This window comes from Seriola aureovittata, chromosome 13 (genome assembly GCF_021018895.1).
Source record: "Seriola aureovittata isolate HTS-2021-v1 ecotype China chromosome 13, ASM2101889v1, whole genome shotgun sequence".
In the NCBI taxonomy this organism is placed as follows: Eukaryota; Metazoa; Chordata; class Actinopteri; order Carangiformes; family Carangidae; genus Seriola; species Seriola aureovittata.
Window position 1 is genome coordinate 3,525,085 of NC_079376.1, and position 17,367 is coordinate 3,542,451.

Sequence of the window (17,367 nt, forward strand, 5' to 3'; positions counted from 1 at the left end):
ATGAACCAAATGGACCTGAGATGATTCAATACATGTAGGTGGATAGTAGTTGATTTCTCAGAAAACAGGCCGGTTGGTGAGCTGCTAAAAATACCTCACACTATCAGTTCAGTGATGAGATGTGAGAAGAAAGAGGGAGGATGGAAAATATTGCATCAATTTGGAGCAACTGACAGATGTTGCAGTTTATCTGTCTAATCCTCAGGACGAACCCTCAAAGACGAATGACAGAACATGTTTGTCAAGATTTTCCTGAAACACTTTTATTGAGAAGAAAACAAAGCACACAAACGTTGAACCACCACAAACATAGAATGATGCATTAAGTATTGATAAAAACTTGATGCTAAACTATTTGCATGCCGGTTATAGCTTTAACATTGTAAAAAGAATAAGCACAGAACTGTTAATCGAATGGCTCATTGATATACAAGTGCAAATGCACTATAACATACAGCAGTAGAAATATAACTACTATATTTTCAGTTGTATTTACAGAAAACAAGATAATCCATCTGCCAGAGTTGGTTCACCTCAGCTCAGCTCTCAGTACTTCTGCTTCCCAGTTGAACCCTGAAACAGACACAACACAAACACAACAAGCTCTTTTTATCACCTGTTCATTCACATAGTAAAATATATGGAGCCAGTTTTATGTCAAGGACAGTTGATGAAAAGTGTTTGACAAACCTGAAGTTTCCACACCAGAAACGCCACAAAGGCTCCATAGATGCTGCTCTTGATGATGAAAACAGTGTAGGAGAGTTTGAAACTCTGTGTGCTCCTCAAATATTTCACTGCACAAAGTTCAAACATTCAGATGAGTTACATGGTTCAAAGAGGAAATATCCAATGCACTTTGTGGAGACAGATTATATACGCAGCTCTTGGTTTATATACATGTGCTTATGAATTCTATCTTTTATTTTATTTGGACAGTAGATATTTTCAGTTTTCAGAATTGATGTGAGGTGAACATGAACATGATGATATATTTACCTCTTGTCTTGACACTTGGCACGTAAGCTGACAAGAAATAAGAAACGGATCAGACAAGAACAGATGATAGTTTACATATATGTCCAGCAGTAAAAAGATCAGGTTTAGGTTATTTCTGAGTTCCACATGAACATACCTTCAACAGCAAAAACTGTTTCGTCTTTAATGATAGTTTTGTTCCCATCGAAGAAGGTGACAAAGCACGAGAAGTTTGTCCCAGGTGAGGTCCAGACCTCGGCATGGACCCTCAACCTGCTGGTGATGAAGTAGGTTTTATCATCCAACCGGGCAGCGGGGTCAGTGGCCACACCTTTGGTGACATTCTTCGCATTAACCTGCCAGAAAATACTGACATGGTCTGGGTAGAAATCCCTGGCCACACAGAGTAAGGTCTTCTTCCTCTCCTTCTCATCTTTCAGGTTCCGACACTCCTTTGATGAAGGTTGAAACACTTTTACTGTCGGTGGGGTGATTTTACGATTTGGATCTACAAGGACAAAAGATATAAATCAATAGATTAAAGCTGCCTGTAGATCTACAACAAACCACCGTCCAACACCTAACTCTAAAGTACATGTGACATCTTGACATCAGAGTTTATACAAGAACACATGGACAGCAAATCACACTGAACATTAACATCAAATACAACATGATCATTACAGCTTACATTATTCACGCTGAGAGTCACCGAGATTGAACTTCTTCAGATAAATGTTTGTGTTTTATTTAAAGATCTTACCAAGAACCGTTAGCTTGGTTCCTTCTCCAAAATAAGCAGGATAACTCTCAGAGCACGCTGCTGACTCTCATGTAAAAAACTGACAGAGACTCACAATGTTTAAACCTAATGTATTCAATTGCTGTAATTTTGTTTTTCACCAACTAGTACTTCACCCTTATCTTTCTCAATTAATCATGTACTTTATATATTTCTTTAACTTTACTTTTTTTTTCAAATGCAAGGATTATGGCTGTTTCATATACTTCAAGGCAAATGCTAAATTTCACAGTTTTAAGATTATGAGTTTACCGCAACAATAGTTGGTTGAGTATAATAACTGTGTTGTGCCTAAACCAAATGTAGCTGTAGAACTGAGAGATATATCTTACATAGATTTTACAGTGTTCTTTTCTGCCAGTTTATACAACAAACACACACATATAAGACATCAAAACATTTCTTTAACAATAAATTTGCTCATTAAGGTTAAACGAAGATGAGAACAAATATTTATGCATATGATTTTTATCATTTTCTTACCCAACACTGTCAGTTTGGTGCCACTGCCAAAATAAGCTGGTTCGTAGTTGTTCACACTGATACAGGGCTACAGAAAAACTGCTCAACCATTCAGCACTGAAAGCTGTAGATCGTCTTTGTGTTCTTTTTTCGGTTTAAACTAAACACGTTACTGTGCACACAAAGCTCTTGAAAATGTGCTTTAACCAAAAGATATCTGTTTTAACTATTTTAAACTGCCAATTTAAGGTTTACGTCAAAATTAATAAATTCATAACTAACCTGGTTAGAGGTATCGAAACATCATTTTACATTTTACCTTTTGATATATTTGGTTAACATATATATTAATAATTTCTTACCTACAACGGTGAGTTTAGTTCCAGCTCCAAAGTAAGCCTCTGACTGGAAACTCACAGTATTTGACAGGGCTGATAAGAACCCACTGTGAGAGTAATACTCTGGGCACAGAGCCAAATGTTTTATTGCCACACTACTTTTGCTGGAGACTCCAGACAACACTTTTTTTTAGTGGATAAACCTTTACCTTAACTTCTTTTCCCCTTTCTAAAAAGAGAATACTTTGTTCAATAGCATGAAGTAAAAGTTCTTTAAGTATATTTCTAATACTGGCCATTTATTTAATACATATACATACAGCAAACAAGCTGTGAATCATTCCTAGGTTATTTTTTTGCAACATGTCTTACCTAAAACAGTGAGTTTAGTTCCAGCTCCAAAGTAAGCCTCGGTGTAGGAGCACAGAGACAGACAACTGTAACAAAAACTCTTCCTACTGCCTCCTTATCTGTGCCACACATTTTTCAACTTTTTCACTCCTTGACATGTAAATACTCTGACTTCAATCTACTTTAGGTTGCAAAAGAGTGAAAACTTCCTCCATGACCTTTCACCCTCTCCACTATTTTTCTGATTATTTAGCCCAGTGACAGCCACAATCATGGTTTAATCATGATTATATTGTTAGGAGTCAGTCGAGCCTTGGGGTTAATTTACAGTGTGAGAAATATCTGAACAAAATAAATCCTATCAACAACAATATTTAATGAACTTTAAAATGTTTTCTTACCTATAACAGTTAACTTTATCCACCAAAGTAAGCCTCTGAAGTACCAGAGTCACAGTGAACTTGATCAGTGCTCAAAACAGCCTGAGATGCTGCTTTTACTTTGTGCTCCTTCTTTGTGTGTTAGTTTGAGTAAATGTAACTTTCCTTCAAGTTAGATTCCAACACCTGCTGCACGATAGCCTCTGTTTTTACAAACCCTTTATCAACAAGTAACCTGTCGACTTTTATATATTTTAGTTTTCTTGAAAGCGGATTCATGAGATGAAGTTTTGACGTTTTACTCACCAAGAACAGTCAGTTTTGTTCCTTGGCCGAAATAAGCTTCGAACTGACACAGTGTTTAAGCTTCAGAACAAAAAGCTCTGAGCTGAACTTAAACCATGAAGAGATTTGAAAACAATAAGTTTGTAACAGAAGAACTACAACATTTTTTTTAAATCATTCATTCTGATTTCTTACCCCAGACCTTATCATAGACTGTAAATACAATATCTCTTTCTTACCTAATACAGTCAACTTTGTTCCTCCACCGAAGTGAGGTTCATAACCAGTGTCACAGTGCATTTGAGCAGTGCTCAAAACAGCCCAAGATGCTGCTTTTACTTTCATTATTTACTTTTTAATTACTTTTAAATATTTTGTGTTTTAAGTTTCATGTTTCTTAAAATCAAAAAACATTTGTTGTACTAGTCTGGCCTTTGCAAGTTTTTTGTAAGGCAAAACTTTTTTCCCAATTAATATACCTGCTTTAACTCATTTTACTTTTTTTTTTAGAGCTAAATTCACAAGAAGAAAGTTTGATGTTTTACTTACCAAGAACAGTCAGTTTTGTTCCCTGGCCGAAATAAGCTTCGTAATTGGCACAGCGTTTAGGCTTAACATCAAAAACCACTGAGCTGAACTTGTACCCAATTGCATAAGAATTCTTAATACACCACTTCAGTCACAAAGATAACTGGATCTGTTCCATTTTAATCACTCCTGACTTACCCAAAACAGTCAGTTTTGTTCCTTTTCCAAAGTATGCTTCGTTGAGGTTGTCACAGTGCAAAAATACTGAGCATGAAACTCCTGTGTTTTTCTACCAGAATTATCTTTGTAAAGTTTTTTTACCAATACTTCAGTTTTTACTTAGACTCCAAAGCAATGTGAAATTTACCAAAATACAATAATAAACAGAAATATTTACCTAAAACTGTCAGTTTGGTTCCTTGGCCAAAGTAAGCAGGCTGATTGGTGGTCACAGTGTTTTCTGCTCAGCTCAATATTTCATCTTTCAATAACAACAGTTTGTCCTTCACTGTCACACCAGCATTTATATGTTTTAGTTAGTTGTAGTGAACTGAAGATGTGAGAGCTCAGACTTACCCAAAACAGTCAGTTTTGTTCCTTTTCCAAAGTAGGCTTCGTTGACATTGTCACAGTGCATAAAACTGTGCATGAAACTCCTGTGTTTTTCTACCAGAATTATCTTTGTAAAGTTTTTATTAATACTTCAGTTTTTACTTAGACTCTAAAGCAATGTGACATTTACCAAAATACAATAATAAACAGAAATATTTACCTAAAACCGCCAGTTTGGTTCCTTGGCCAAAGTAAGCAGGCTTAGTGTTGGTCACAGTGTTTTCTGCTCAGCTCAATATTTCAGCTCTTTCATAGCTAATACTTCAGTTTATAGTGAGACTCTAAAGCTGTGTGGAATTTTGACATGGTGAAATTTACCAAAATACAGTAATAAACAGAAATATTTACCTAAAACCGTCAGTTTGGTTCCTTGGCCAAAGTAAGCAGGCTCAGAGTAGGTCACAGTGTTTTCTGTTCAGCTTAATATTTCAGCTTTTTCATAACAACAGTTTGTCCTTCACTGTCACACCAGCATGTTTTAATTGTTTTATGTTAGTTGTAGTGAACTGAGGTTGTGAGAGCTCTGACTTACCCAAAACAGTGAGTTTTGTTCCTTTTCCAAAGTAAGCTTCATTTCCATAGTCACACTGACTTTCTCCTCTACCAAAAAGTCTAAAAACTTTCCATGATCATGATGTTGAGACACCGTCTATTAATCCAGAGAATGAAGAAGCTTTAAGATTGTGAGATGATCTTCATAAAGTCCAGAGTTTTTTTGTGTTTGTCAAGATGAGTAAAAAAAGAATCCAGACTCTCTAAATATAATTCAAAAGTCATTTTTCAAACTTTTCTCCAACATATTTCTGCATATAAATGAACTTTTCAGTGTCAAAGTGTCCTGCCATCAGACACAGCTTCAGATTATTGACGTTTTCTGCTCTATCAAGTGTTTCAAGTTGCCTGTAGCCGTCTACACAATGGTTGTCAATGGGAGGAGGTTTTTGTACGGCGGCTCTATGGGATTGTATCACCGTGGCCCCCTGTCCCCACGATGAAAAAGCATCACACAAAAACCTAAAGTCTTTCCCGTTCTCTGCTCTCTCCTTCCCCCACCCAGCTTCTCCATATCTCAGCCTCCATCTCTCTCTGTGTGAGAGCAGCTGTACAGGTTGGGCTGACTGACAGCTGAACAGGCTCCAATCTGACTGTTGCTATTTCAGTGTCGACTAAGAAAAGAAGCAACAACAGAGGGAAGGAAAAGGGAGAGTGTTTTTGTGTTTGTTTATAGCTGTTCACAGGAAGTGACACCTCTCATGGTCACACCTCTTTATCCACCCAGTCATCAGTGCAGAGACAAATTTACTGAAGAGCGTTCACTGACGGATGTGACTGATACTGTAGGAGATCCTTAGATTAAAAAGTTAAAATGAAATTGCTAATTTTTTAATCTCAGTTTGAGGTTTCAAATGGATACTGTAGGAAGTCTCCCTTTAGTGAGTAATGACGGTAATCGAAGCTTAAAGTTGTACTCATCAGATATAATTTTAATTATGGCTCATAGAAATATGTATAATTGTGAAAGTTGTCCTCCTGTACCCACCGATAGTTATTACCTGTCTCTGCTGTCCCCCTCAGCTCTATTAAGCATTTCAACATTTTTGAGCTCATAGTTTTTGTTTTCTGGCTGCAACTTAATTATCTGGTCTGTCTCTGCTCTCTCTACACTTTACACTACCTGCCCAGCAGTAAACAGAAGACAAAGTTAACATCCAACTGGTAAACACAGTGGAGTCAAAGAACCTCATATGGTAGAACTGGTAGAGAACCAAAACCAGAGCTAAAAGAGAGTTCATTTTGGCCCTAAATTCACCAGCTAGACAGAGACACAACTCCAAACAAATGCTAATGTTGTTCTGTGTCTGCCGGGTGTGTAGATAGTCAACACATTTGCCATATTAACTTCACAAGGTGACAATATGTCAGTGTTGGATTTACAGCTTGTTCTGCTGCCCCCGGATGGCCATAAAAACTGTCAGTACAGTTTAATAACAAATTTATATAGTGACATGATACTCGGTGTAACAAGTTTTTAAGTTATAATACAGTAATAACAACTCAGAACTGATGCATATGCGTCATTGCGCCAGTGATACAGTTTTGATCCTTTTTGTTTTGTTTCTTAAATTATTACATTATTGGAAGATAAACACAGATAAAGACATCACATCTTTAAACAACACATCTTCTAACTTAAACTCAATGTTCATTAGTATTAGATTCTTTTTTTTCGTTCATTCCACCGTTCTATTAAAATATTCAATTTTTTGTTTGATAAATTGATGAGGACAAGTTTTGCACATATACATTTACATATGGCATTAGTCTGCTCACTGTGTAATCTTATTTATCTGTCGCGAAATAAAAAAAAAATCCCAACAACATTTTACTCTGCCCTAATATTATCATTTTTATATGACATGAATGGTAATAATCGTTTATGTTCCTTTTTTACACTTAATAAAACTAACTGCAGTATATGCATTATATTATGTGTATATTGCATTTACTCATCTGTACTTAAATAACACCATATTCAAACCTCTTCATAACTACGTTTATTCACTCAAATGATTTGACTGGCCACGTCTTTTACATACAGCATGGAAGTTACTTTGTCACCATCACATCTGTGTGTAATCTCACATGAACCCTGTAGAGGTCAGTGTGTGCCATCCTCTTAAATTTCATATACTTTATTCTTGTCAGGCTGCACACAATTCAATTATATATGAAAGAAGATGAGGACAGAGTGACACAGTTGACACACTATTCAGGGCAATAATGTTGTATAGGATGTATCAACCTCACCACGTTTTCACCTGCTCACTTATCTGAACTGATCAGCTTTGTGGTGTTGCACAAACATCATTGAACTGTGAAGAGGCAGCTCTTGTACTTTCCAATGAACATGTTTTCTTCCTTTAGTTGATGTTCTGATTTATTATTCCTTCATTAATCTGTAGATTATTTTATAAACTAGTATGTTAATTGTTTGTTTGTTAAACTGTCAGAATATAGTTAAAAAATATCCATTATCATTTTGTAAAGGCTAGAAAAGCAGCACAGAAAGTTGTATCACAATTGATCAACTATAATAGTTATTTTTTTCACAGTTTTACTTACACAAGTAATTGATTATAAAAAGTAGTAGCACTGTTATGTCTCACACCAGTTTCTCTGTACAGCTACAGTCTCACTGTGCCAGCAGTGTTTAGACGTCTCTGTTGCTTCTTCAGAGAATCAGACTGTTTGACATGAAACAAACAGTCGGATCGCTACAACACATTGACAAAAGCATCTCGGATTGGGACGTTTTTTAAACTAACTGGACTCCTCTGCTGGAAGCTTAATGATTGAAGTTGGCTGAGAGGAATTTTGGATGCTCCTATCATTCGTGCAACTCTCCTTTTCTCTCTCAGTCTTGACTTAGTTGCACATTAATTATACATGAGTGATATAGTATAAAGTATCTCAGCATGGAGAAAAATGTGACGTCAGTATCTCTGACTGTTGCATGTTGTTTTGAGAGTAAAGGGAGTCCAGTAAATATTGGCCTAGTCTTTTTCCGGCACAAAACTTTCTTTATTGTATGAAAACCAAACAAGCCACAGCTTCTTCCTGCCTCATATCGTGTGTTACAGACACACTTGGTATTTGTATGACTGTCTGGTGTGTGTGCTTCACTGTGACTGGCAGCACAGTAGTAGGTGCTGCTGTCATTCAGGAACAGCTCAGTAATTTGAAGAGAGAAGTAGTTTTTGGATGTATCGATGGACGACTGGAAGTGGTCCACAGTTGTGTCATACTCTTTCCTGAGAAACTCTATTGGAGCTCTGTAGTGGTTTTGTCGGTACCAGTACATGGTGTGGCTGCCCATGCTGAGCCCTGGACCCAAACTACACTCCAGCATCACGGTGCGTCCTTTGTGCAATACCTGATCTCCAGACTGCAGAACTACAACAGTGAGACCTGCAGCACATGTAGAAAACAGTACTGTCAATTCACACAAATATATGATGGAAACCTGACATTCAGGCACTGGTTAGATAAAACAGACAGTCTGAGATGGAACATAAAACCCACCTGAGTGCAAAAGAAATGACAGATAAAGGACTGTGATGATCATGTTAGTGATGAGCCTTCTTTCAGCTGAGTGATACAGACACACATCACTCTGTTCAGTATAAAGGAAACATGAGGTCACATGATCATGACTCACTGTAATTCACATTGGCTGTTTATAAACTGAAACTTTGAAGCATTTTAAATATTAATTCCTCCCTTATTGCTAAGGACATTTTTTAGACTGAGATTTCCAGAACTAATGCTGCGAATCTCATATAGCATTCAATTATTCCCCCAAAGTTTATGTACCGTATTTTCCGCACTATAGGGCGCACTGGTTTATAAGGCGCACTGTCAATGAATGGTCTATTTTCGAACTTTTTTCATATATAAAGCGCACCGGACTATAAGGCGCATTAAGCGAAACAAAACAGTCAGATAAGTCAGTCAGTCAAACTTAATCAAACACGTTCACAATAACTCTCAACATTGTTCAAATGTTAATGAGCGTGTTCACAATAACTCCCAACCTTGTTCAGTTGTAACACGTAAAAGAAAAACACTTCCGTACCATTTATTCATTAATGTTGAATTCTCTCGCAGCTGCTCTATTCCCATGTTCTACTGCGTGACTGATAGCCTTGAGTTTGAAGTCCGAGTCGTAAGCGTGTCTCTTGACAGGTGCCATTTTGGGGTCTTTATACACACACACTGTAATATTATGGTGAAGCACATGTATTACTCCGCGACGCTCCTGACTACGGTAGCCATAACAACCAGAATTAATCCATATATAAGGCGCTCCGAATTATAAGGTGCACTGTCGTTTTTTGAGAAAATTAAAGGCTTTTAAGTGCGCCTTATAGTGCGGAAAATACGGTATGTAACAGTGGTAAAGTGCTTGAAGGAACCTCTACATTTATTGGCAGCAGTAAATTCAAGCGTGAATCAGAGTAATAAATAAAATAAACTGGCATATAAATAGTTTTTAATCAAGAACACATTTACGTTAAAATCTTACCATCAAAAGTATAATTCTGTTAAACGTCATCACTGGATAATGTAATTACATTACCCTGCTCCATCAACCAGTGATTGCTTTATAAGGGATGCAACAGAAAACATAGTTCACTGTTACATTACTCTTATTATAACATGAGGTCACATTATTAGCCAACGCAATTATGTCATCAGGAGTTAAAAATATGGTCTTGTGATGTCATAACTTTCAGTTAATGTAATTCCAAGAATACATTCCAGATATTTTATTTAATTGTTATGTAATATAAAAAACTATGATTTTAGTTTAGTTTCAGTTAATGCTGACATTATTAATCATTTAATCAATGTGTTGATCAACAATAAATTAGTCAACAATTTTGATAATTGATTACTTGTCATTTTGTAAGTAAACATTGAACTCAAATGTGAATATTTTCTGCTTTTCTCTGTTTTCTGTCATTGTAAGTTTTATATCTTAAAACAAGCAGTTTGAAGAGTGCACTTAGGCTTCTCCTCCACATTTTCTGACATTTTGTAGATTAAACAATGAATTACCTTATATATATATATATATATATATATATATATATATATATATATATATATATATGAGTTGCATCTTCCTGCTTTACTGCTATTCTGTAGTAAAATGTCATTTAACAAGCAATAATGCAAAACGTTTTAGTTCCAGCTTCTCCAACATGAGAAATAGTAGAAAAGTGATAGATTAAGTGATAGTGAAAATAATTATTTATAAACTTTATTTGTGTGTTTATCTTATATATAATATGTATGTATATGTATATCACACCAATAACTACTCCACGTTCAGTCAAACTCTCAGGATCCTGAACTTGAAAACACCAGAGAACAGAGAGCAGGTTTTTGATGAAGGGTGAAATTAAACCACATCACTGTGTACTGGCAGCACAGAAATACACAGCTGAGTCTGATAGATTCACACTCTGAATAATCAGAGCTCCTGTTTTAACTTCTTCTCTTTTTATTTCAAACCGATGTTTGAACTGCTCCTCATAGGTGGGGTCACTGCCAATGTAGTTGAATCCAATTAAATTCATCAGACCGCTGTCTGTTTGCTGGTACCAGAGCATTACATTAAGTGCAGTATCATCATGACTGCATTTAATCTCCACACTGGCTGTTTCATTCGCAATTTTTGGATGAGACGGCTGAAACTTCACACTCTTTGTTTGATCTGTGGGTAAAACAGAGTTAAAATAAAGCAGCTGATATACGTAGATGCCATGATGCTAAAACAACTGTATAAATGCTGAAAAAAATTTAACAGCACAAATAAATTGCTTCATTGTGGTTAATTCAATTACATGGAAGCAAGATGAGAATAAATCCGATCACAGTTGGAGACATCCTCCAGGTTTGTGCTGCTGCAGGAGAAACGCAGCTTATTCTAGTGAGAGTCTGTATGAAATGAGATCCTGCCTCTTCTGCCGGAGTCTCAATTGCAGGAAAAAGATGAGGGTTTTTTGTGAGGGAGTGGCATTGAACCACATCACTGTGTACTAGCAGCGCAGAAATAAACAGCAGAGTGCGACAGGTTTGCTGTCTTTATTATCAGAGAGCCTTTCACTGTGCTTTGTCTTGTCAGAGTAAATTGTTCTTCAAACTGCCCCTCGTAGTTTGGGGAGCTTTCATATCCATATCCGATGAGGGTCATAGACGGACTGTTCTTTCTTTGTTGATACCACAGCATTATTACAAGGTTCGTATCATCATGTGTGCAGTTAATCTGGACCTCAATGCTGTCCTTCACTATCTGGGGAGGAGATTGGTGAAATGTGACAGCGTTCACCTGACCTGTTGAGAAAGAAGCAGCAGACAAGGATTCAGTACATTGTAGTTAAAATGATTGTTCAGCAAGTTAAACATAGCTAATGATGAGTTTCATGTAATTCAGGATGAAATGTGAGATCTCACATGAAAACCAGATGAAGAGAAAACCAAATGTTTGCACAGGTGAAGACATTGTCAAGTACTGATGTGAGGAAAGTGTAGACTTTAGAAATATAAGACTTAGGGTGAGGAGGGAGGGTGTTGTGTCTGTGTCAGTTAATTCATCACCTTTCACTTCTGCTGATAAAAGCTTCATGCCATGTGCTTTGTCTCCACCTGTTGGTTGAATCCAGGACAGTCATTTACACGGCTGCAGCACAACTGACGCTTGTCGGAAAAAGACGGACATAGATCATCTTAAGTATGGAAACAATGACCAATAATATGTTTTTTTATTTTAAATAGGAATTTATTCCTTATTCACTTTGTTTCTTCTTCGCCAATTTCCATTAATATAAGTGAAATGACGTGCAGTAGAAGTCACTGATATCATCTTCTCCACAATGTGGTTGAGTTTTTTCCTTCATTTGATTATTGTTAATGTGAATCAGGTGTCAGAACAATAAACAGCTTCTGGGCTGTATGTTTTTGTCACAGACTAGAGGTCTGCCACAGCACTGTGTAGACTTGCAGCGCACAGATAAACAGCCTCATCTTTCTCCTGAACGCTGGATATTGTCAGAGACCACTGCTTCTCCGTCAGTGTCACTGCCTGAAAACCAGATTTGAATTCTTCTTCAAAGGTTGCAGAGCCAGCAACCAAATAAACCACTAACTGAATATCTTTTCCTCTCAGCTGTCTGTACCAGTACAGATATTCATAATCAGTGTCATTCTGGTAGCAGTGCATTTCTGCCGAGCCATCGGGAAGCCTGGAGATGTAGCGGGGCCACTGAGTGATCAACACAGACTGAGAAACACCTGAAAGACAGAAAACATGATAAAAATGTCTACTAAATCACTTTAATATTAGTTGTAGCTTTACATGTTTTTAAAATGTTTTTAACAAAGGTGAAATCAAAAGTTCACTTCAGAGCTACAAATGATTAAAATGTAGAAGAGGCCATATTGTGTTTGTGTGTTAACTTTACCTGCAGCCCAGAGTACAAAGAAAGTCAAGGTGGTGATGTCTGGGATCATTTTGACTTTGGAGGGGGAAATAAAATGAGTGAAAATACGATGAGCTAACACTTGAGATCTGAAGGGCGGAAATGACATCAGGACAGGAGGGAGTCAACAAAGCTCATTAGCATTGGGGAGTCATGGGAGCAGTTGTGAATGAAGTAACTGTTATAATGAAGACTGTGGTTTCAGTGGTTTCCTGTCTGTGTGCTCTTATCTGCTGGAGGTTTTTGTTCGAGAGAGTCACTGTCTTTATTACTGTGCATACTTGCTGCACCAAAGTATTCTCCGCTGTCTTCAGGGTGTGTCAGGTTCAGAATGTGAAGAAAAGCTGTTTTCTCTCCATCTCCACTCACGTCAAAGTGTCCTTCAAATTCTTTCTCAACCTTAGGATTTTTATAGTTCATATATCCAATCAACTTTAGAGAACTGGATCCTACTGAGCGCTGATACCACAGTATCGTGTCATAGCTCGAGATATGATGTGTTAAACTCAGGTTGACTACACTGTTAGGACTCCCCAACAGTTCAGCTGGAGTCTGAAACACTTGTTTTTCTTTACTAAGATAAACACCTGTGAAGAGAGTATAAAAAACAATGTTAGGTAGCACTTTAACGCCCTTCCTTTATACTATAAAGCTTTTAAAAACAGTTAATTTGGAATAAAACACCAAAGAATAGGAGGGTCAAAAAGGATGAAAGAAAGAGTATGTAAATATTCTACATTCCTCTGTCTGAAAGTATTTTTTAGAGTTAAAAGTGTCTTCATCAATGTAGAATACCTCCAATCCAGATCAAAGTAATGATGGATATGATGAGAGGAGATGCTGTCATGTTGAATGTGAAGAATCAACTACAGTCTCTGCTGTGCTTTGTGGATCAGCAGCTTGAGGAAGTGATGCAGAGGAATCTGAGCTCAGGCTGATGTACAGACTGTTGTAGAGCAACTTCAGTTCATGGTGACTGAAAGTGTTTGTTGTGTAGAAATACTTCCTGTTGACTAAAGTGTGCTTCATTCAAGAATAATAGGGATGGTGCTGCTCTTACATCATCACTCCTTCACTATAATGATAGAGGTTTTCAACCAGGTAAAGTTTTGATGCTGTGTTTAAAGTTCAGTTGAATTCATAAGTTTCCCTGAGCTGATCAGTGTGAAATTGTTGATATTCAAGAGAATTCATGATCACCAAATGACCTTTATCCTTCAAGGCTTTGGCTTTTAGGAATATTACTAAACTTTGATCTGAATGTTTAATCCAGAAAAAAATGGATGATTTTAATTGAAGCTAAATTAACAAGTTCTTGACAAGTTGTTAATGTGTCTAAAGCAGGAAAGGGAAATGAAATGGAGTTAATGATGAACAAAGATGAATAAATGATAAATCATTGGGGGTATTTAACCTACTTTCTGAAACGAGAGGGGAAGAGGTTTTTGTAAAGAACAGATGGAGGGTTGATGTACTGTGGCTGACTAGCTGCACAGAAGTACGTTGCGGTGTGTTCAAGTGCCTTTAGTTTGTTTATGGAAAGTGAACCATTTTTTGTTTTGTCACTGCTCAAATCTCCAGCTAATTTGAAATGTTTTCTAAATGGTGGTTCCACACTGTCGTTATTGAACTGTGCATATCCATATCCAAGAAGTTTCAGAGCTTTGTCCCCTGGTGACTGCTGGTACCACAGCATCACTCTGTAGTCAGATTTTCCATGAGTGCAGAAAAGTTGTACATCATCACCAGCATTTCTGATGAGAGCAGATGGAGACTGATGGACCTGAACCCCCAGAGAAACACCTGCTGTAAGCAGAGATGGACAGATTATTGATTTAAGATGTAAATATAAATACGGTACCTCTCACTTCACAGTGAAGCAGCTGTTACCTGTGAGGAAATGGCAAAAGAGAAATGAAATCATCATGTAGAGATCTGAATGTCATGGATGCAATGCAGCATCAGTTCATTGATGACAGGGTGTCTGTTGTCAGTGGTTTCTCACATTTAAGGAGGAAAAATGATGATGCAGGAAGGAGGCGTGGCTTTATGTATTTGCATTTTAAACTTTAATTTCTATATATGCTCTTTTGTTGATGTTGGATTTTTGGGACAGATGTCATTATATTTTAGAACAGAACATAAACAGAGACTCAATTACATTAGCTTATGATATGATTGCAATAAACTAAAATACAACCACAAAAACAGGTGTCAGGAAGCAGTTTACTCAGTGTCTTATTCAAAACCACTGATGATGAAAGATTGTGCAGGGTTTTTGTTAAGTTCAGAGGGGATTTCTGTCAGCGTGCTTTGCTAGCTGCACAGTAGTAAACTGCGCTGTGCTCTTGTGCTAAAAGTTTGAATACAAGAGAGCCATTCTTTGCTTTAGTCCCACTCAAATCTCCAGACATATTAAAGTCCCTCTTATATGACTCTTCCATTTGGACATTTTGAAAGTTCAAATATCCAATGAGTTTCATAGCTGTGTCTCCAGGTGAGCGCTGATACCAGAGCATCACTCTGTAGTCTGTTTTATCATGGTTGCAGAAAATCTGCACTTTGTCATCAGGTTGTGCGATGAGATCAGAGGGAGACTGATGCACCTCAAGTCCCAGACAAACACCTAGAAAGAAAGAAAATGAATGAACCATGTAGAAACTATAGATGAAGTGATATTCATGAATGATGAAAGTTATTACCAATGAGCCAAGATAAAAAGAATGATGTTGACATGTTGTCCTCCTGCTTGAATGAACACAGAAAACTGAGTGCCTCTAAGTTCTTGACTGAATAAACTTTTCACTATACACTCTTTGATTAACACCCTCTCCTCTGCTAGTGTCGGTGCTGTGTGTGTTGAGCTAAAGAGTATCTCTGGAGCTCCAGCACCACCTACTGGGAAGATATAAAAGTCAAAATAAGGCTTCTAATGCACCAGATTTATTGGCAAGGAGTTTTTGTTCAGCTGTTGATACTTCTCACATCACTGTGTTTGCTGACAGCACAAAAATACACACCACTGTCCTCCAGCTGCAAGCTTTTCACAGTAAGGGCCCCGCTCTCTATGTTTTCTTTGGTAGCTAAGTATTTGGTTTGATTCTTCTGTCCATAATCAGGGGCCCCTTCATAAACTGTGTAGACAATAAGTGTCATGGTCTCCCCTGGACGCTGCCTGTACCAGTACATCTGGTTATGACCAGCATCTTTGTTGTGGCTGCAGTTCATCTCTGCAGATTTGGACAGATAATTCCAGCTGACTGCAGGGTGTTGGGTCACATCCTGGCAGTGAACTGTGTGGAGAAAATACAAAATTCAAATATGATTTGTATTCCCTTTAGGGGAAAAATGTTATGTTATACTTTTATTAATATATATTTTTAGCGTTTTTCTGCACTGATTGTTTTTTAAATGCTCACAGTAATTTGCGTTGTGTATCACATGTAGACATTTGAAAAGTTTAAAAACATTACGTCCTCTCCTACTGAATGATTCTCAGCCCAGTTTTGTTGTCAGAATTAGAGACTACATGTAGCTCTCCATCAGCCTGCTACCATGTTCATAAATACCTCAATATTAATAAACTGTACACTCTCACACTGAAGAAAAATACATTTTTGTTCTTCTACCTTGAAACCACAGAGACGAGACTGCAAATGTGATGAGTATTCGAGCCATCATGATTCTGATAAGATGAGATGGAGCCACAACAGACACTGAATGTCAGAGGCTGCTTTTTATAATGGGAGGTGTGATGTCAACAGCATGGCTCCATAGAAAGGACCTCCCATTATAATCTCAGATCTTAATCAGAAGAAAGACCAACATTGGTTAAAATGGCTTATTCCAGGTGTAAGGAGATGTGAGCTGTAATACAGTACAAGTTTTTGTACTGAGGAGCAGTGATGTGTAGCACTGTGGTAACTAGCAGCACAGAAGTACACTGCTCTACTGTTCATTCTTTCTATTGTTAATGTGCAGGTCTCTCCTTTATTTGCACCCCCCTCTATCTTTACATCCACTACATCTTCAGGTTTTGCAATGTTTGCTAACATGAATCCCAGGAGCTTTAGTTGTCTGTTTTTTAATTGCTTGTACCAGAGGATTCGATTATAGTTGTCAATTCTGTGTAAACAGCTGATTTGGGCTGTTTGTCCAGGTTCCTCGTAAATATCAGCTGGAGTCTGGTTGACTTTCTCACTGAGAGAGGAACCTGTGGGAAAAACATCAGACCAAATACAACATGAGCATAAAAACAGACATATGCTGTACTCAAGCAAATGTTGAAACAGAATAAGTTGAAAAGTTGAGTTAGAATTTCTTTGTGTAATCTCATTACCTCCAACCAGATTAGAATTAAATGTAGTAAAAATGAAAAGGATTATCATTTTGTGTTTTCTGAGTGTTCAGGTATATTGAAGAAAATAAGATCAGTATCTTGTTCCTACAATGAGTGAAGTAGTTATTTCTGCTTTTACCTTTTTGATTAAACCCTCCCATCTCATGATGTGGGTGGAGTCATTGTGCATCTTCCTCTTCTACACAAACAAACAAAAACTGTGATGAGGAGGTTTTTGTACTGA

At 37.2% G+C, this 17,367-nt stretch overlaps 2 protein-coding genes across 2 annotated transcripts; both read right to left on the reverse strand.

Annotated features, from left to right (window-relative positions):
• Positions 1–237: 237 nt before the first annotated feature.
• LOC130179836 (T cell receptor beta chain MC.7.G5-like) lies at positions 238–11,828 on the reverse strand. The gene is made up of 7 exons (XM_056392920.1): positions 11,760–11,828; positions 11,339–11,639; positions 2,264–2,319; positions 1,136–1,486; positions 1,000–1,026; positions 691–797; positions 238–573 (listed from the first exon to the last, which is right to left on the reverse strand). Exons 1-7 carry the CDS (start codon positions 11,806–11,808, stop codon positions 547–549), a joined length of 918 nt encoding a protein of 305 aa, XP_056248895.1. The 5' UTR covers positions 11,809–11,828; the 3' UTR covers positions 238–546.
• A 399-nt stretch (positions 11,829–12,227) lies between these two features.
• LOC130180343 (uncharacterized) lies at positions 12,228–13,901 on the reverse strand. Its single transcript, XM_056393844.1, has 4 exons — positions 13,580–13,901; positions 13,066–13,371; positions 12,767–12,820; positions 12,228–12,596 (listed from the first exon to the last, which is right to left on the reverse strand). Exons 1-4 carry the CDS (start codon positions 13,629–13,631, stop codon positions 12,274–12,276), a joined length of 735 nt encoding a protein of 244 aa, XP_056249819.1. The 5' UTR covers positions 13,632–13,901; the 3' UTR covers positions 12,228–12,273.
• Between the last annotated feature and the right edge of the window lie 3,466 nt (positions 13,902–17,367).

Bases quoted from the DNA above. Each gene is read 5' to 3' on its own strand.
- LOC130179836 (XM_056392920.1), bottom strand. From the start codon at position 11,808: ATGTCTTCACCTGTGCAAACATTTGGTTTTCTCTTCATCTGGTTTTCA. The intron at 1,027-1,135 runs GTATGTTCATGT...ATTTCTTGTCAG, and splicing joins AACAGTTTTTGCTGTTGAAG to CTTACGTGCCAAGTGTCAAG. The intron at 574-690 runs GTTTGTCAAACA...TGTCTGTTTCAG, and splicing joins TTCTGGTGTGGAAACTTCAG to GGTTCAACTGGGAAGCAGAA.
- LOC130180343 (XM_056393844.1), bottom strand. From the start codon at position 13,631: ATGACAGCATCTCCTCTCATCATATCCATCATTACTTTGATCTGGATT. The intron at 12,821-13,065 runs GTATGCACAGTA...CCCCCTCCAAAG, and splicing joins AGAATACTTTGGTGCAGCAA to TCAAAATGATCCCAGACATC. The intron at 12,597-12,766 runs GTAAAGTTAACA...TCTGTCTTTCAG, and splicing joins CTTTGTACTCTGGGCTGCAG to GTGTTTCTCAGTCTGTGTTG.